This window comes from Pteronotus mesoamericanus, unplaced genomic scaffold, assembly GCF_021234165.1.
Source record: "Pteronotus mesoamericanus isolate MK-2021 breed Mesoamerican mustached bat unplaced genomic scaffold, CSHL_Meso_final contig_121, whole genome shotgun sequence".
Classification (NCBI taxonomy): domain Eukaryota; kingdom Metazoa; phylum Chordata; class Mammalia; order Chiroptera; family Mormoopidae; genus Pteronotus; species Pteronotus mesoamericanus.
This window is the reverse complement of record NW_026555046.1, coordinates 3,289,157-3,309,986: the sequence shown is the minus strand read 5'-3', so window position 1 is coordinate 3,309,986 and position 20,830 is coordinate 3,289,157. Positions and strand designations below refer to the sequence as shown.

The window sequence follows — 20,830 nt, the reverse complement described above, 5'->3', positions numbered from 1 at the left end:
CAACTTGTCACTAATGACACTTCAGAAGCCTAAGCAGCTCCTGAGCATCTTGGAGTTTGTAAGTAGAGGTTTTCCAAGGATGGTCTCAGAGCCAGCTTAGAACTGGTGCTTCTCCTGTGGATCTGAGGGCTGCGACCTTGACTTTTGACTCAATTAAAAAAAGCTGCAGAAAAATCACGCCAGAATCCAGCCAGCCCGGGCAATCCTTACTCAAAGCTTGTACTCAGACACACAAAGGCAAAATTCCTTCCTCCATTTTTAATATATTGAAACAGAAGTACTTCTACACATAGACACTGAGTATGACCAAAATAGCTAGTTTATGTCACCATATTGGCCAAAGGGCTGTGTGCTTCTCTTTTGCCTGGTCATCCCCAACCATTCGAGTTATGTCTGGCTTACTTGCGGTGGGAAACACCTTAGAAGTGTTATACTGGGGATGGAGTGGGTGTAAAGCAAGTTTCATTACTTTTCATATTATGCATGTCTTTTTTTATGTGCATGTTTTTAGGAAGGTGGAACAAAGTAAGTATTGACATACCAACAAAATTCTTAAATACTATTATTGAACGCAAACAATCAGGAAGTTTTGGGCTATATAATAGTAATGTTAATATTAATATTATTAAATAATTTTAAATAAATAGTTCATTTAACATAAACATCAAATTACTAACACTAATTAATATTAACCCAATCAATATTAATAATGATTTTTTAAAAGATTTTGTTTATTTATTTTTAGAGAGAGGAAGGGAGGGAGAGAAAAATCAATGTGTGGTCACCTCTTGTATGTCCTGTACTGGGGACCTGGACCATAACCCAGGCATGTGCCCTGACTAGGGTGCAGAACCGGCAACCCTTTGGTTTGCAGGCTGGCATTCAATCCACTGAGCCACACCAGCCAGGGCAGTATTAATAATTATTGATTGAATTAGTCATGTTAGATTTAATATTATTGTTAATACTAACAATATAGTACAGTAGTTCTCCAAGGGAACTAAAAGGCTTTTACAGATTCATTCATTGGAAGGAAGAAATGGGCAAATTACTTACTATGTATTTTGGTTTTTCTATTAACAAATAAAGGCTCTCTTCTGCCTGGATAAGAAGAGTCCCTGTCTTCCGGAAACCCCCGGGAAGAACTGTATGACAATGAAACTCCATTTTTTTATGGTCCTTTTAGGATCAGCAGACTCAGGGAATTAAAGGGGGAAGTAATTAACATTCATTACTCATATATAATTAACATAACCTTCCCACCACCCTATGAAACAGATTTTGTAAATAAGGAATCTGAGGCCGCAACTGTCACGTGACTTGCCAAGTAGCTGTCAGAGCCAATGGTGAAACCCAGGACAGAAGGTCTCCACGGCCCAGCCCGTGCCCTGCACCAGGCTTTCACAGACCAGGTGATTAGAGAAGTCAAATATTTGAATGAGCCAAGCAAATTAAATTATAATATGAATAATATTATTGTATTACATTTTGAATAACTGAATTTGAAAAATTTTAATTACTAAAATTGAATTAGATCAAATTCAAATTAAATTCCAGTAGTCAAATATATAGATAGTGACATCTGTTAGGAAGAGGAGACGAAGGAGAAAGCAAGGCTGCCCAAGCTCCTGCCTTTGGGAGCCCACATGCCTGTCCAGAGCTGTGAGTACCTGAGGGTCACACACAGGGAGGGTGGTGGAGAGTCACTGGGCAAAGGCCTTACTGAGGAGGGCCATTGGCACGGAGGCCTGAGAAGATGCCAGATGCCAGCTGGGGGACAGGAGAGGGGCAGCAGAGCTCGGAAGCAAAGAAAGGCTGATATAAAGCAGAGGGAAAGGCAGAGAGAAAAGGGGCAGTGCCAGGCTAACTAACAATAGAGGAAAGTTGCAGGCCTACAGGGAAGGGCAAGCTCTGGTATAGTTCATCCTGCCTGCAAGAGAAACAAAGGGCAGACTACGATGAAAAAATCCTGCCATCTGGAGGCCTGTGTTGGGTATGGTGGGGGAGGCAGCTTCTGTTTTGGCAGGTGCACGCCTCCTGCAGGAGTAAGGCTTTGTGCTTCTTTTCAACACACACTAGGAACACTGCACGATGGCAATTGACAGTATATGCTGGCCTGGGACACAGTGTTAATTTTTGTGTACTTTATTTCATTTTTCCCACTCACATGGTAGTAAATAAAAACCCAGTTACATAGCTCTAGAACCAAGAATAGGCTTGCTGGGAAAAGCCAGGCACATTCCAAGTTTAATGAAGTGCTGTGCACCAAGGATTAATTAAACTTTGACGTTGAGGTGGGAGGTGATTAAAAAGGTAGGACAGGGTGAGACTGGATCAGCTGCCCTTTTGAAAAAAGGCCCCTATCTCAGCACTAACACAGGACCATTTCAAAGTATAATTTTCACTGTAGTCAACTTGATCACTTTCTTGATCTTGTTATAAAAACTGTTTGCAGCCCTAGTCCATGTGACTCAACTGATTGGAGCATTGTCCCATGCACAAAAAGGTTGTGGGTTCATTCGATCCCTAGTCAAGTCACGCAGCGTAAGAGAGGCAACCAATCCATGTTTCTCTCTCACATCGATGTTTCTCTCCCTCTCTTCTTCCCTTCCCTTCTAAAATCAATAAGCATCTCCTCAGGTGAGGATAAAAAAAACTGTTTACATAATAGCACACAATTATGCTATCTCCATTATCTCACTATCGTAGGGTTTTATTGGTCACTTTACAGAATGTTAGGTGCCAAAATGACCAAATTCACTCTGCTAAAGGGAAAGGTTTAAAAATCTTGTAGAAACACGAGATTTCTACAGGTTCATCAAAGGGAAGACAGTTTAAAACTATGTTGGACATGTTCAGGTGAGGTACTTAACACATGCCTGGCACACAGGAAGTGTTGGTGTTTGCTGTTGGTGCTGCTGATTCTGACATTCCTTGTGGATGAGTTTTAAACAGCTACTCCAGATGAAAAAGATCTAAGCTAACACAAGAGAAAACAAGCCAAAACAAACAAATCCCACAGTCATCAGGGAGCAGCCCAGAGTAATACTCACTTTTCATAGGATTTAATTGCCTGTTCCACTTTTTGCCTGTAGATATTAAGCTTGACTCCTTGGGGGTTAATTAATGTCATCTTGTTTGTGTCGTTGCACACATGTGCCAGAGGGAACACCTACACATCAACACCATAGGAAAGCGTCATTTGATAGGTTAATAGGTACTTTCAAAAATGGATCTACATGGCTATGTGGTATGTTTTTCTGACTATAAGATCAATATAATTGTAGAAAATTAGAAAACATAGAAAATCATCAAAAAGATAAGAATTACAGATATCATTAGTAAACTTTTTCTTCCAAAAACTATATATTTAAAAAATAACCACCACCACAAACGAGAATAATAAACTCTTTTGGGGAACTGTAGTCAGAACTGAGCATAACTTTGTGAACCTCTGTCAAATTGATGAGGGTGAGTAATAAGAAACAGGGTCTAATTGTTGCTACCTGCAAATTACTACTTGGGTTAAACATCTTTTTCATATATTTAATTTACATTTAATTTTCTCTTGAGAATATCTGATGATAGTTAACCTTTTGACCACTTTCCTTATCAGTTGATAAGAGGTTCCTATACATGTCAAATCAAGAAGGGTTAGTAGTCAATGGAACTGCATTCTATAAAAACAGCAGAGTACCAGGCTTGTTTCTGAGTTCTTTCTGTCTGCACCTGGCTTACATCCGGGGTTTGAGAGGCCTCTGATTTCATGCCATCTTAATAGTACCTATAATACTGTACTTTTATCTGTTTGCCTAATACCCATTTTTCTGTAGCACAGTGTAAGCTCTGCCTGAGCAGGGCTTCTTATCCCATGCACAAAAAGGTTGTGGGTTCATTCGATCCCTAGTCAAGTCACGCAGCGTAAGAGAGGCAACCAATCCATGTTTCTCTCTCACATCGATGTTTCTCTCCCTCTCTTCTTCCCTTCCCTTCTAAAATCAATAAGCATCTCCTCAGGTGAGGATAAAAAAACTGTTTACATAATAGCACACAATTATGCTTTATTCACTACCGTGTTCCTATCACCTAGAACAGTGCCTGGTACATAGTGTGCCCTCTGCAAATATTTGTTGATACATAAATAAATATATGTTCACAAAGAGGCATAATCCATATCTTAATATTTAAACAAAAAAAGGAAAAGTCTGACTAAGTAAGCTACAGCATCATTTCACAATTGTACCTGATTCCAACCACAAGGAGAATATAGATGTGTTGGAAATATGGGCAACTTTTTTAAAAAGTAAATTTTTACTTTCAAGCAATCAAGATTATGTAGTTCATGCTTTTATGTTCCCCCTTGCCTCCAAAATCATACAAAAATCATATTGTTGTTGTTGTTGTTTAAAAAAATACATAGAAAAGAAAGAGGAAAAAAGATGCATGGTTGATAAATAGATTTCTAGAGACAAAAGGCTGAGCAGAACTATGAACAAATGAGCAGGGCTGAAGCTGTGGGCTTGCTGACTATCTTCAAGGATGGTGGGGGCCATGGGAGCTCAACTCCTGGAAAGCATGTGGGATTGTGAGTGCTCTGTGTATAAGACAAGGACCCAAGAGAGGCTCAGTGCCTGAACCTAGCACTGGTAGGAGGCTCTCCCATGCCTGAAGGAAGTCCCAGTCTAGTGAGAGAGGACAATGAATCTATAGTCCACCCTCTGAATCTACAATACTCCAGTATCATCATGGAACAAACACTCTAAAAGCCAAAGAGGAGGCTCAAGGGGATGGATTCAGGAAAGTGCAAAACAGAAGGATAAAGAGAAAAAAAAAGATTAAAAAACTCTTGTTAAAATGAGCCAGAATACTAAAATTCCAAAATACACACATGCAAGCCAAAAAAATGATAGCCGAGCAAATTAACAACCATAATGTCAATTCACGAGAAGAAGTTAACTCATGAGCCATCTAACAATGACTTTATATTAAGTATGGTTAGACTGTTCAAAGATATAATAGTCATATAAAAGTATAAAAAAATACAGAAGTGCCATAAGAAGAAAGGAATGGGAAAAACTACAATATTTTAAAAAATAAAGTAAAATTCTTCTTGGAAAAGCAGACATTGAAATTGAAAACTACATACATTCATTTTGTAATTAAAAGATCAAGACCAAAACTAACAAGAAAACAACAAAAATTCAGGAAACCGAAGAGAAAATCATAAAGAAGTTGTATAGTCAAACCTTACTAGTTGTCAGACACATGAATTCAGCATGTGGCTTCTAACAATTGTCAAAAGCAGGAGCCAGAGCAGTGGGTTTACTGGACTTTGAAAACTGAATGAAGCTTGCAGAAATGAAAAAACAAAAAAACTTTCCAAAATAAAGCTACATATCACATAAATTTTGAGAGGGTGGGAGAGGCAACAATCTGAACAAAAGACCCTTACATTTTTATCACCTCTGGGTGGGGGGGAACCTCTTTAGAAGTCTATAAATAGCCTTCCAAGTTTGCCAACTTACAAAGCTTAATTACAAATCAATACCACAAAATGTTTAGCAGCATTATCATGGTTCACCATGATCAGTCTGACTCCTCACTTATTATACTTAAAGAAAACCCATCATTTAACATGCTACTTCCCTCTTTGGTGGATTTGGATCTCATGCCTTGCATGGCCATAATGTACTTCAGTGTGGCAGCAGTTCAGATTTGTTCAAATTTAGCTTGTGTGCATGCAGATTCAGGGAAAGACAAAATCATACTCCACACCTTCAGTCTGTGGTCTTAGTTTTTACAACATGGTGGTCACGTGGAGGTCTCATGGGATATTCTCTTTATGATGTCAAATTTAGTGTGACTATGAGGTCATAAGAAGCATTCTCACAGGGACTTGGGAGGTCAGCATTATGGTCCAGATGATGTTAGGAAGCAAATGGGGAGGAGAGTGCTGTTAATGAAGAAACTGACAGCTGTATTTGAGAGGGAATAAAACCACCTGATCACACTTCCTTTGAAAGTGATTTGCTTATTACCTCTAATAATGCAAACTAAGCATCACCAACTAATGGGAGACTTTCTAGACAATATCTGATAACAAAAGGGAGCCTCAAGCTATTACTTTAATTATCTTGAGGTTAATCTAGAAAACTTACCAAATTGATATTAATAATCACATTCTGTATAAGACGATTTTAACTAGAGAGGAGAAAAGAAGGAGGAAGAGAGGAAGAGATGGAGGGAGACACTGATCATAAAGGCAGAAGAAATTTCTGGAGTTCATAGACAGCCAATCTGGGCTGATTCAGTTAGAATTTTTCCCACTGTTAGACCAGAAATACCCTAAAAGAACCACTGTACTTAAAAGTATCTTTGTCAACAATGATAATCGTGTTTATCCTTTCACCTCTGCCAAGTGCTAGGTACTCTCCATATATCTCTCATTTAAGCATTGTATAAAATATATTCATATATGCAGTTCTTATTATATGACTTACCTCTCCACTAAACTGTAGTTCTTTATTCCCTTTAAAAACACTAGTTTCTAGCACATGTACAGAATAATCATTTGTTGAACACATTAAAAATTAAAATTATATATAAATTAAAATAATGGCAAAGTTTCAAAAGTGTTTAAAGTTCATCTATATCATAAAATACAATTAAGTTTGGATGCCACCAAATTTGAATCCTTGGTAACTTAGGCATGAGATGAGTATAACTTTGCTAGTTTTAAAGAGGTGTTTGCTGAGTATATGAATAATGTGAAAAAGATTTTAGGCTTACATAATATGAAAGAATAATGTGAAAGATATTAAGCTTACATAAGAAAAGTATTCTTAAACAATTAAAAAAATAAAAAATTAAAATGAAATATCATTCCAGATATCACTTGGCAAGTTTTTTAAATATTACCATTCTACATGATAGCAAATATAAAGGGAAATGGGCATTCTTAAAATTCCAAGTAAACTGACTCAAAATGGGGGGAATGGTTAAATAAATTGTAGTAACTCATATTATTGAATATTAGTACAACCATTAAAATCATTCAAAAATGGTCATTGCAAAGAAATATGGTCATAACATATGCTAAAATAATAAAGCAGAATATAGAACTATACACACAGCTATTAGTTGCTAAAGTAGTACAGGCAGAATTCCACCTTATAACATTCTGTGTTTATAAGCAATCCCACAATCCGCCTTTTGAAAATAAGACGATAATGTGAAATTGGTATTTATATATTTATTGTTCAACCCTGACTAAATTCACCAACTACTTTTGTGTTTTCAGCAAAGTAAGTTCTTCCAATAAGTATCCAGAGCTTGCTGCCAGATTGGCCAAGAAAGTTCTGACTGGACATGTGTAATGAAAATGCAAAGACCATGCATATACCTGATGGATAACTTTGACTACAGATGGATAGTGCAGTTGTACCAACTATCACATGCTAAAGCCTAAATGCTTGCTATTGAACTGAAATACCTCCAGTCTCCAGAGAACAAAATGAAGGCAGGGCCACAAAATTAACTGATAAAGCAGTGTGTCAATAAGATCATTCATGAACCCATGAAAATATGTTATTTATTACAGTGTAGATTACAGTATAGATTATATCTTATTATACATTACATTTTTCAATATAAATTTTTAAAATATATTTTATTCAATTTAAATTTCAATAAAAATGTTATAGTAGATACATTTGTTGGCAATGTTCACAATAGACTATTGAGCAAAACTGAAGGTACAAAACAGTATATTTAGTTTGACTTCATTTTGGTGAGACAAAAACCAAAAAAATGGACATACACTAATGATTCATCTGTGGTGTAATTATAAGTATTATTACTTTTTCACTTAACTATATTTTTTATTTTTTTTACACAATGAATATATATAGCTATTGCAATAACTGTGCTTTTGAACTTTTAATTAGAGTAAGTTTTCTATCAGTAGAAAAGTTACATTTAATGCTACTGCATTTGAAAGTAGCAAACATTAGGTCTTTAGTAGCATCCCTAACCTCTCTGCACCTAATGTTGTTCTTAAGCTAAATGACAAAATGAATAGCCACTTCACTAGTTTGCTCCAAGTTTTAAATGGAATACTTTCATGATAGCAAACGTTTCACTCAGAATCTAGCATGAGGACTCATACTAGATTAGAAACCAGCCATGGCCTGTCAGGAATGAATGAGCCAGGCCATCTGACCATAGAGCTATTTGCTGAACCCAGATTAGGACAAAGCAAGGAGCCTTGATGGGATGCTATTAAAGACAGGATGAGGATGAAGATATAGGCTTTCCAATGAGATAGGCTAATGTTCCAAAATTATTTTGGTTTTATTCTCAAAGCAATCGGCAACAAAGAGCTTCAAAGTCTAGATCCATCAAATAACTAAAACCAGTTGCTAGGGAGACCTCTGCTCAGTACTTCACTTTCAAGGTGACAGATTTGATGCTGCTCCAGAAAACACTAAAAATCAAAATAGCATTGTGTTCTAGAAGAAGAAAGCCCATAAATAAGTCACGAATGAAAAGAAGAGTGTTGGGGACAAAGCCAAACACTGCTTTATCTTTTTAATTTTTTTTTTTAATCCTCACCTGAGGATATACTCATTGATTTCAGAGAAAGAGGAAAAAAGAGAGAGGAGAGACAGACAGGCAGACAGACATCAATAAGATGCCTCCTCTGCATGCCCAGATCAGGATTGAATCTGCAACCTAGGTATGTGCCCTGATTGGGAATTGAACACACAACCTTCTTTTTTCTTTTTCTCTTCCTTCCTTTCTTTCTTCCTTCTTTCCTTCCTTCCTTCCTTCCTTCCTTCCTTCCTTCCTTCCTTCCTTCCTTCCTTCCTCCCTCCCTCCTTCCTTCCTTCTTTCTTTCTCTCTCTCTTTCTCCCCTCCCTCCCTCCCTCCTTCCCTCCCTCCCTCCTTCCCTCCCTCCCTCCCTCCTTCCTTCCTTTCTTCCTCCCTTCCTTCCTTCCTTCCTTTCTTCCTTCCTTCCTTCCCTCCCACCCTCCCTCCCTTTCCTTCCTTCCTTCCTTCCTTCCTTCCTTCCTTCCTTCCTTCCTTCCTTCCTTCCTTCCTTCCTTCCTTCCTTCCTTCCTTCCTTCCTTCCTTCCTTCCTTCCTTCCTTCCTTCCTTCCTTCCTTCCTTCCTTCCTTCCTTCCTTCCTTTCTTTCTTTCTTTCTTTCTTTCTTTCTTTCTTTCTTTCTTTCTTTCTTTCTTTCTTTCTTTCTTTCTTTCTTTCTTTCTTTCTTTCTTTCTTTCTTTCTATCTTTCTTTCTCTCTCTCTCTCTCTCTCCCCCCCCTCTCTCTCTCTCTCCCCCTCTCTCTCTCTCTCTTTCTTTCTTTCTTTCTTGTGTGTGTATGGGATGACACTCCAACCAACTCAGACACCCAGCCAGGGTGCCAAACACTGTTTTATAATTCTATCCAGATGGATGTGGCTGTGCACAGAACATAGGAGCAAGAATCAATTAAAATTCTCAATGAAGTGGGTTTAGATTCTTGTTTTCTTTTCAGCTCCATTCTAGTTTTTGTCTACTTTTTCATAAAATCTTAGGTTCAAGTCTCAAAAAGCTATACATCCCAGTAACTAGGACATATGTTTAGATTTTTGTTTTCCTACTTTTTCCATTTACAGCCAAGGGTCTCTTAAAGTCAGATAAAAAATTAAGGACTAAAAGATGTAAGTGTGCTTTAAAGGTGAAATTGAATCTATTTCAGTATATTTCCATCATAATCATGATTTTTGTTCTTACCATCAATAATAAAGAATGGGCCCTGACTGACATGGCTCAGCTGGTTGAGCATCGTCCTGCAAAGTGAAAGGTTGCTGGTTCAATTTCCAGTCAGGGCACATGCCTGGGTTGCATCCCAGTCTTCAGCTGGGGTGCGTGTGAGAGGCAACCAACTGATATTTCTCTCCCTCTCTTTCTTTCTCCCTTCTCCTCTCTCTAAAAATAAATAAATAAAATCTTTTAAAAATAATAAAGGATGGATGGCCACTGGTTAGTGTGTGACCTATCCACAAGTTTGTGATGAGGGTTTATAATGACACAAAGGTACCAAGCACATATTCTATGGTAAAATGTACTTGAAAAATGTTAGTCCTCCTTCTGTGGTTCTGCTTTCTAGAGCCAGAAGACTAGAATGTTCTCCTGAAGAGCAGGGCCCTTGCTATTTTTCCTCCCAAATTTTTTTTCTTAAATTTGACTTTTGGACTTTTTCTCTCTCAGCTCCATGTGGTTTGATCCTGTCTACTTTATAAATAGCCTTGGATCCATCCCCAATGGTACCACCTGGGCCAGAGCCACCTTGGCTTTGCCTCCTGACTGCCCCTCGTCTTCCCAGCCTCGGACCCTTCCAACCCTTCTTCAGATAGCAGCCAAAGCCCAAACTTGATTTTTTCTTTCCTCTGTTAAAAGCCCTTCAGTTCCCCTCAGGATGCTATTCAAAGTCTTTAACTAAATCAAAACCCTTTCTTCCCCAGCTTTAACATCTTCCTCCAGTCACACTAAACTTTCTGTAGAATGACAAACCTTATCTGACCCTTAGACTTCTCTATACACTCCCCCACTGCCTAAGACACTCATGCTCACATCCATTCCTTTGTAACTTCTCCTTTTCCCCAGGTCTGGACTTTTTTTTTTAAATTTTATTTTAATTTATTTTTTCAAATACATTTGTCTCTGCCAACCCCCCACCACTTTCCCTTGCCCCCTCCCTCTTTCCCTCCCTCAGCTCTCAGGTCTGAACTCTCATGGCCATGTTTGAATACCTCTCTGACATGTGAAACTGCATTAGGGGATGCTCCTACATCATCACTCTCTACTTCCCATATGACATATTTAACTAGAACTTCTTATTTAGTTGCCATTTCCTTAACTGTGTGTTGAATATGTAATCCAATATTTTTTCTGAGATCTGCCTCCATTTTATTTATATGTTTTTATTGAAAATAACATTTTTATTTTTATTTATTCAATCTATAAATCTTTCCTTTATGGTTTCTTCTTTGGATTTTATTCTTATGTTTTCCTACCCTATCATGTTTGATTGTTGAGAAATTTACTTTTGATATATCTCGGCTTGAGAAGCTTAGAAGGAGACTGGATAAGCATTAGAAAATTCTTCCAAGGAGAGTTCACTAAATATACTTTATTCCAAATAAAACTCAAGAATATTAATAAAATAATTGGACAGAATATGAGAACCTGTCACCAAACTTCTTAGAAGAAGTAAATTTATACCCGGTTTCTCTCTGTTGCTTCTAGAAAAAAGTAAGTTCAAGTGGTAAGTTGATATCTGACTAATCAGGTTAGAGCTCACTAGAGGTATAAATAGAATCTGCCAGTCACAAGATGACTGACAAGGACAGGACCACTCACCTTAAGCCAGAGCCATGAGGGACCCAGCCTAAGTGATCACACGTACAACCTCCAGAGCCACTGGTCATGTCACGCAAGATGAGTATTAAAGTCCATGGGTATAATTTCTTAAATATGACTAATATAAAAAACTCACCAATTCATCCATTTCTTCCAAATACATCAGATCTCAGCCATTGCAAGACCAATTAGATAAAGCTCTTTTTTTAAAAATATGTTTTCCTGCCTTTGATGTTTTTTTCAACTTTTTCTTATGGAAAATTTTAAATATGTAAAAAAGGAAGACAGACATTAACATGAGCTTCCCCTCCCATTTAATAGTCTTATTATCCAAATATAACAATTATCTACTCATGGCCAACCTTGCTTTATCTACTCTTCCCTTTCCCCACTATTCCTACCATACAGATTATTTTTAAGCAAATCCCAAACCTCTTTCATTCCTCTGTAAATATTTCAGTATGAGATAAGGCCTTTTAAGGATATTATTTTCATTTAGTCACTGTAAAGCCGGATATGTTCTATTTAAATCATGAGTTGGTATTATATTTGCAGCACTGGTGTTCAGTTCTTATATTCTCATTTCTTTTGTGTTCCCCATCCCTGTGTAATCTGGCTGCTCCATAGGAGTTATTCTTGCTAAGGGCAGGGCCTTCTTGTCACACAAGTCAATGGAAACTCTTCAGTACCTATTTGGCTTCCTCCATATTTAACCCTGCCACTTCCTCTTACTGGAAGCTCTTTTTTCTCCTTCTGGGATATGAATGTCTGTCACTTGTCACTCTCTTAGAGCTCTTTTGCTCTGGCTAACTCTCCATTTCCTCCCTCCTTCTCTCTTTCTCTCTTTTTCCTTTGGAGACTTTCATGATGGCAAAGATGCCACTGTGCTCAGAAAGGGAATGTGAGCAAAGGAAGGAGATACGGTTTCTCAAGTTCTCCCTGTCCTTTGGTGTTAGACGATACTCACCCAGGACTCAGGACTCTGACCCAGAGGCTTATCAAACACTGCTGCAGCTGCACTGCCACCCAGCAGCAGAGGACCATGAACTGCCAGCCTAACAAAGGTCAGTTCCTTTAGAGCTTAATAGCAATAATGCTTAAGGGCTCCTCTTTCTCCTTTTTACTGCCTTTACAAATAAATATTGATCAATGGGTGAAATACATTTTTGTTACAAGTGTATATGACACCAAAGTGGATGACTTTTCATTTAAGTGGGAAATGAAAACTACATCAAACAGAAACATACAGAAAATTATTTTACCTCATCAAAGACCTTGGAAACAACATGCTTGTCCAGAACGGGAATGTAGGTGGGGCTGTGAGGGACAGCTGTCACTGACAAGGCATCCATCATGGTGAGTTTCCTGGCAACCAAGCCATGGGTCTTGAGCCAGTTTACTGAAGACATACCTGAAGAACTAAAAACATTGATTGTGACATTTTAAAACTTAAACAAAAACATAACAAAACTGTCCTAGTAAAATCAAAACACTCACTCCTGGTCATAACCTTGGCTTCCTTCTGGAGTCAACCTTCTTAATGATTTGTCATCTGGATACTCATTTGTCAGCAGGATGCTCGTTTCTGTGGAAAGAGAAATGGCAGTTGTATAATATCCTCAAATATTGGACTTATAATAAAATACAAGAGGGTCACACATATCTCTGAGTTAAGTTGTGACTGAGGGCTAAGAAATGAGCCACATTTCTGAGAACACTGGTCTGTCCAAGCGGTTTCTCAGAGAGGAGTCACCTGCAATTGGCGCTAAAGGCCAATGGTTAAATATGGTGCTGTCATTGTTTTATCTACCTCAACCCATGATCACTGAGATCTCTCTCCAGGGAAAACTGAGGCATATTAATTTACTCATTCTGCAGAGAACACATTTTTAAAATGTTAAATAAGAATATCATTAACCAGTGATTATTCAATGTTGCCCTCATTAGACACTCCCCAAATTATACAGGGGAGCTTTGATCGACATTTCAGTTTTTGATAGTTTGTTTTGTGCTTCCTTAGCTGTAAGTAGGAAAACCAAATCCCTATTAGGTTCTATTTAGTTTTAGGTTCAAATTTTCAAATTGGTACTTGGGGGTTTTAATGTATATCAATATATTAACTTGGATTTATTAATGAAAAGGAAAATTCACTCATTAAATGCCCAAGATATCATATCCTAATCATCATATGATAATCCCTGTAAGGACTGTGCATGGAACAGACTGAGGAAATATGGTAGGTTAATTGAAACTGAGGAAAAGACATCAGCTAGATCAGCACTGAAGATCACAAGGTTTGATTAAGTGATGACTGAGTAACAATAGGTATGAATTTGACACTCAGGTGCTTCCTACTACCTATAGGATTGTGTGTGTGTGTGTGCGCGCGCGCGCGCATGTGTGCACATGCGCGTGTGTGTGTAGCTGGGATTTATTATTTATCAACTATTTGAAATATAGAGAAAAATACTACAGAATTAAACTTTTAGAAAACACTATTTTAAGAGTAATTATGTTATCAATAGTAATAAAAACTGAGTGAAAAAGTCATATTTTCCTCCCATATTTAGCCCCCAAAAGGCTGATAATATGGACCAGAGAAGGGCTCACTTCAGTTTCCCAACTGGCTGGTGCCACCTGAATGAAGGGAAGAAAATAAAAGAGCTGTGAAGTGTTAAATGTTGAAATTCAAACCTTGGAGTGGCAGCAAGCATTACCACTAGCACCATGGTTACACAGACCAAGTGTGTGTTAAACACCCAGGTACAGTGAGTGCAAGTCTCACTCTAAGAAAATCCAGTTCACAAAAGCAGGTAGACCTGATTTAAAAGAGAGCCCTCTGAAGAAAGAACAATCTGGAATCACTTAAAGATTATTTGTTCCACCTAAAGTATCTCTACCCAGCTCTTTTAGGAGCAGACACATTGGGCAAAGGGAGGCCAGCCTGGACTTCCTGAAATAGAGACCCTCTCTAGCTTGCCTCTGTCACTTGGAGTGTTCCAGTTGCTGAAATTGGAAAAGTTGTCCTTCTTGCTGCAAGCTGAGCTCTTCAGGGTGGATATCTGGCTTCTGAGCATGCTGGTTTTGGTCGATTCTGTGGTTATTACAGAGAGAGTAGTCAAAGAAATTTGTGAAGGAAAGAGATATCTCATTAGATGAAACTATTTCCTTGGATCCTTAAAAAAATTGCAGCTTCAGTTTCCCAAACCCCAGAGCACAGTTCTGCCACCAACTGAATGCTATGGCAATGGATCTGACCTTTCTGGAGGGAAATCTGCTTCCAACGTCATTCAGGTTGTCGGCAGAATCCATTTCTTTGCAGTTGTAGGAATGAGGTTCCTGTTTCCTGGTTGGCTGTCAGCCAGAGGCCTCTATCAGCTCTGTAAGGCACCCACATTTCTATCTCTGTGGTCCCCTCCATCTCTGAGCCAGCAATGGCACACTGAATTCCCCTTATGCTTTGTCTCTCTGATTTTCCATTCTGCCACCGGCTAGAAAAAGCCCCTGCTTCTAAGGGTTTGTGTAAGTACATGCCACCCCCCAATAACCCTGTCTCAAGGTCAACATAACATAATCAGAGGAGTGATGACTCCTCATCATCACAGGTTGCAGGGTTTAGAGTGGGGCATGTTTGGTAGGCTGCTGTCTACTACAGTTGCTGCCCACACCTTTATATTATTTTCTACCCTCTGTTGTGTCCCTTCAACTAGGAAGTAGACACTTATCAAATATTGACATTTAAACTGTGTGCTTTAGAGGATAATGAGACTGTACCAAGATACCTTGGTGAGTTTTCATATGTGATTATATAAAATATACTCATTATAAATATGTTCTTTACTTCACAGCTTGGAGGCACAAGTATCAAGGCTTTATGTAGTACTCATGAATGAAATGTGCCCTTGTTTTCAACAAGAAGGGACTTGCTATCTCCCATAAGAAATTAGATAAAGTGAATAGTAATCAGTAATTTGCCAATTATCTATCTTTTGCATGGAAAGGTAATAACCAGTAGTCTCCATGCATAGAGACAAGAGTGTGCTGTATGCTATTCAATGTTTTTCTAGGCAACAAAGGGGTGAGTCCTGTTTTGGTTGCCTCTATAACTAAGAATTAAGACGATAAATCTTCTTGGGCATGATGTCTGTGAAAAAGAGGTAAATGATCCATACAGGAGAGCTGAATTCCTGCTCCTGACCTCACTGGCAGACCACCTTGACCAAAATTACCAGGCAAAAATAATCACATACACAGGTACACCAAAATGAAAATAAATTTTTGCTCCAGAAGTCCCCAAACATAAAAACTGCATTGTTACCAAACTCTGCAAATACTGCAGTCGACTCTAGCATGTAACTGCTCCCCAAGCTCTGTATAGTCTGTCCCCACATTCTTTATTCTCTATATTAAAATCAAAGCAGAATAAAAATTCAGCACAGGATTGCCTATCATTAGCTATGATCCCAAACCTAAGTGAAAAGGTACAAGTGACAAAAGACATTAAAATATTTAGGATGGGCAGCAAGTAGCATTTTTAGCAAAATGCAGGTTGATTGGAATGGGTAGGCAGGGATGGCAAAAGGGATGCAGACACACAAGTGGCCCAGATTGGGAAGCCTCTCTGACTCCATAGGCTTAACACATTCTTTCCTTGCACAGAGGCACCAGGACAAGTGGAGAAGCCACCACAACCTTCCCCCACTGATAGACGTCTATAGTCCTTGCCTGAGGAAATTTAGGCAGCCCCTGCAGGGACCAGAAGCAGCCTCAGTAACCTTAGAAAACCAAACACCAAAACCATACCACAAAGGCTGTGAAAATTAAATTGCTATTGGAATCTCAGCCCACAAAAGCAGGCAAAGGTCTATGTGTTAACCTTCACCAGGGCATTTATTTACTAAAAGAAAAGATTTAAATAAAATCCAGAGTCCTTAACATAATTCCCTGACTAAATGTTTAGAATACTATAAAAAAATCACCCAGCACACCAAGAACCAAGGAAATCATACCACAGAGAGAAAAATATATTTTAAAGAAGATAAGAACCTCAAGCCTGCAGGCTAATAACAAAATACCCAACATTTATATCATCAGATCCCAAAGGGTGATGAGAAAGAAAGTAAAACTGAGAGACTATTTGAAGAAATAATAGATGAAAACTTCCCAAATTTGGTGAAAGACATACCATACAGATTCAAGAAGCTGAGCAAACCTGAAAAAGAATAAACCCAAAGAAGTCTATACCAAGTTTCATTATAGTTAAACATTTGAAAATTAGAGGGAAAGAAAATATCTTGAAAGTAGTCAAACAGCAAGGATGCACTACTTATAGGGGAACACCAATTTGAATGACAGCAGGTTTCTCATTAAAATGTAGGAAGCCAGAGGAAGAGGTACACTATTTTTCAACTACAGAAAGAAAAGAACTAACGACTGCAAATTCTGAATATGGCAAGTTGTCCTTCAGAAATGAAGAGAAAATAAAAATTTTTCTAGACTAAAAAATGCAGAAGAATTTGTGGCCAGCAGACCTATTTTTACAGACTGAATACAGGAAGTTATTCAAACAGAAAGGAAATAATAAAAGAAGAAATTTTGGAGACTCAGGAAGGAAAAAAGAACAAAAGAGAAAAAATATGGTATATACAATAGACAATCCTTTCCTCTTGAAATTTATAAACCATAGTTGATGATTTAAATTAAAGTTATAAAAACACTTGATATTCAAAACAATGATTTAAATTAAAACTGGAGAAGGTAAAGAAATCAAAATTGAAGTAAGATCTCCATGCTCCACACAAAGTGTTAAAATGGTGATGCTAGTACACTTTTATAAGTCACCTTCATATCTGTCATACCCAAAGAAACCATCACAAAAGCTACACAAAAATATACTAAAAAACAAGTGTCCATCAATAGACAAGTGGATAAAAATGTTGTGGTATATGTACAATGGAATATTATTTGGCCCTGAAATAAGAATAAAAGCTTACTATTTGTGACAGCACAAATGGACCTAGAGGGTATTAATGCTAAGTGAAATAAGCCAGGCAGAGAAAGATAAATACCATATGATATCACTTATATGTGGAATCTAAACAAAATAAATGAACAAATGAAACAGACTTAGAGATACAGAGGACAAATTGATGAAGGCCAGCCGGGAGGAGTGTTGGGGGGGCAGGGTGAAATAAGGTGATGGGATTAAGAAGTACTAATGATAGTTACAATACAGGCATGGAGATGTAAGGTAAAGCATAGGGAATGTAGTTAACAATATTGTAATAACCATCAATAGCACCAGGTAGACACTTGAATATAGGAGAGAACACTTTGTATCCTATATGAACGAATGTCTATCCATTGTGCTATACACCTGAAACTAATACCTGAATGCAAACTGTAAAAAAAAAAAATATGGGGGGGCAGATATTTTCCTGGCCAGCAACCACTGGGAGCAGCTGCTTTGCCCAGGGACTTCCAGTCAAGATGGAGGCATAGGTAAACACGGCTCACCTCCTTCCACAATCACAGCAAAAATAACTCAACAACAAAACAGCTAAAGCCCAGAATCATCAGAAAATCAAGCTGTATGGAAGTATGACAACCAAAGAATTAAAGAAGCCATGTTAATCCAGACAAGTATGAGGGTGAAGACGTGAAGACACAGGAAGATACAGAATCACATAAGGGGTGGTCCCACACCCATGTGTGGCAGATAAAAATTGGGAGGGATATCTCGGGAGTGAGGGAGCCCAGCCCCACACCAGACCACCCAGCCCTGGGTACCAGTGCTACTAGGAAGATAAGTCCCCATAACTTCTGGTTGTAAAAACTAGTGGGAGCTGAGGTGGTAAAAGAAACTGCAGGATTCTCAGGTGTCTTCTCTTAAAAGGCCCACAATGAACTTAGAACTTACCCAGACTCACTCCCTCTGGGCTCCAGCACTGGGGCAGCAGCTGAAAGGGTACCACTGGCATACAGTGAGAAACTAAAGTGTCTGGCATCAGAGCGAGTGCCAGGGGACAGCTTCCTCCCTGGCAAAACTCCAGAGGCCAGGCAGTAGCCATTATCCCCTTTCTGAGCCCTCCCCTACACAGCCACAGAGCAACACCACCATATCTGAGACTCCATAAACCTGGTTCACAGGGGTTACCCTGCCCTGGTGATTACCTAAGGCTCCACCCCATCCAACTTAGCAGTGCACTTTTCCATAATAGGCCATGTTAAGACAGGGAGTCAAAGCAGCTCTATCTAATACATGAAAACAAACATAGGAAGGCTGCCAAAATGAGGAAACAAATAAATATGGCTCAAATGTCAGAACAGAACAAAACTCCAGAAAAAGAACTAAACAAAATGGAGATAAGCAATCTATCAGATGCAGAGTTCAAAACACTGGTTATTAGCATGCTCAAGGAACTCACTGGTATTTCAATAGCATAAAAAAATACCCAGGTAGAAATGAACATTACACCAAGTGAAATAAAGAACAATTTACAGGGAATCAACAGTGGACTGGATGAAGCTGAGAATCAAATAGATGATTTGGGACATAAGGAAGAAAGTAAACAGTTTGATCCAAACAGCAAGAAGAAAAAAGAGTCCAAAAAAGCAAAGATAGGCTAAGGAGCCTCTGGGACACATTCAAATATATCAACATTCAAATCATAGGGGTGCTGGAAGGAAAAGAGAAAGAGATAACTTATTTGAAAAAATAACAAAGGAAAATTTCCCTAATTTGGTGAAAGAAGTAGATGTGCAAGTCCAGGAAGCACAGAGAGTCCCAAAGAAGTTGGACACAAAGAGGACCAAACCAAGACACATCATAATTAAAATGCCAAAGGTTACAAATAAGAGAACATCTTAAAAGCTGCAAGAGAAAAGCAGATAGTTACCTACAAAGGAATTCCCATAAGACTGTCAGCTGATTTCTCAAAAGAAACTTTGCAGTCAATAAGAGTCTGGCTAGAAGTATTAAAAGTGATAAAAAGAAAAGAACTATAACCTAGATTACTCTATCCAGAAAAGCTAACATTTAAAATGGAAGGGCAGATAAAGTGCCTCCCAGACTCCCAGGTTAAGCTAAAGAAGTTCATCATCACCAAGCCTCTATTATAGGACATATTAAAGGGACTTATTTAAGAAAAAGAAGATCAGGGGCAAGTCAAGGAACATATAGCAAGGACTCATGGACAAAGCCAAAGTGGGGAAAGATTGAGGGAGGGAGAGGGGGTGGGGGAGGCAGGGGAAAGTGGTGGGGGGAAGGTGGAGCCAAATGTATTTGAAAAAATAAATTAATAAAAAAATATCAAAACTATGAACATTAAAATAGCAATAATTTCACAACTGTCAACACATGAATCTAAAAAGTAAACTAAGCAAACAGGCAGAAGAGAAACAGAGTCATAGATATGGAGATCATTTGGAGGGTTATCAGTTGGGAGGGGTAAGGGGGAGAATGGGGGAAAATGAGGGGGGGATTAAGAAGTACAAATTGGTAGATACAGAATAGACAGGGGAAGTTAAGAATAGTATAGGAAATGGAATAGCCAAAGAACTTATATGTATGACCCATGGACATGAACTAAGCAGTGGGGGGATTGCTGGAGGGAATGGGGGTACTAGGTGGAGGGAGGCAAAGGAGAAAAAATTGGGACAACTGTAATATCATAATCAATAAAATATATTTTTATAAACCTTACAACAGAAATACAATGGGAATAAAGGTAGGTATTACCTATCAAACTGATAGCCAGGAAAGTAACTAGTAGAGAGGCTTTGACTAATAATTCACTAAACTGATTCATTGTTACAAAACTTTTTTAAAGATATCATATACATGCACACACATGCTACTAAAAAACCAAGACGGAGGTGTTTAAAAAATTCAAATAACCTGAGGAAAGCAAGAAAAGAGAAACAGAAACCAGAGCAATGAAAACAAATAGGAAATAATAAAATAACAATAGCAAGTGCTGATATATTGATAATTTAAATGTTAGTAGTCTAATTACACTAATAAGACATATTTGCAGAGTGGATAAAAGAACAAAATAGAACTATATACAACATACAAGACATTCATACTTCAAGTACAACATAGGTAGATTGAACAAAAAAGGATGGAAGAAAAGTTATACCATTCAAATATTAATAAAAAGCTAGAGTGGCTATATTAATATTTGATAATGTAGGCTTCACAGCAGAAAGAATTTACATAATAAGGGATCAATCCACCAGGTAGACATAGATCCTACATGGATGCATACAAACTAAGACAACCCTTAGAGTATATGAAACTAAAACTGAGAGAGCTGAAAGGAAAAATAAACAAATCGACAAATGTAGTTGATCTCATAGCCTCCCTCTCAACAACTGAAACACAAAATCAGCAAGCACAGAGAAGATCTGAACAACAC

At 38.1% G+C, this 20,830-nt stretch overlaps 1 protein-coding gene across 1 annotated transcript in view; it reads right to left on the bottom strand.

Moving 5' to 3' along the window:
- The window catches only part of VWA3B (von Willebrand factor A domain containing 3B), a 217,404-nt gene that overhangs the window by 50,021 nt on the left and 146,553 nt on the right, over positions 1-20,830 (bottom strand). Inside the window, 4 exon segments of the mRNA XM_054586153.1 lie at positions 3,054-3,172; positions 12,671-12,827; positions 12,906-12,993; positions 14,389-14,502. Coding sequence (XP_054442128.1) covers positions 3,054-3,172; positions 12,671-12,827; positions 12,906-12,993; positions 14,389-14,502 — 478 coding nt within the window.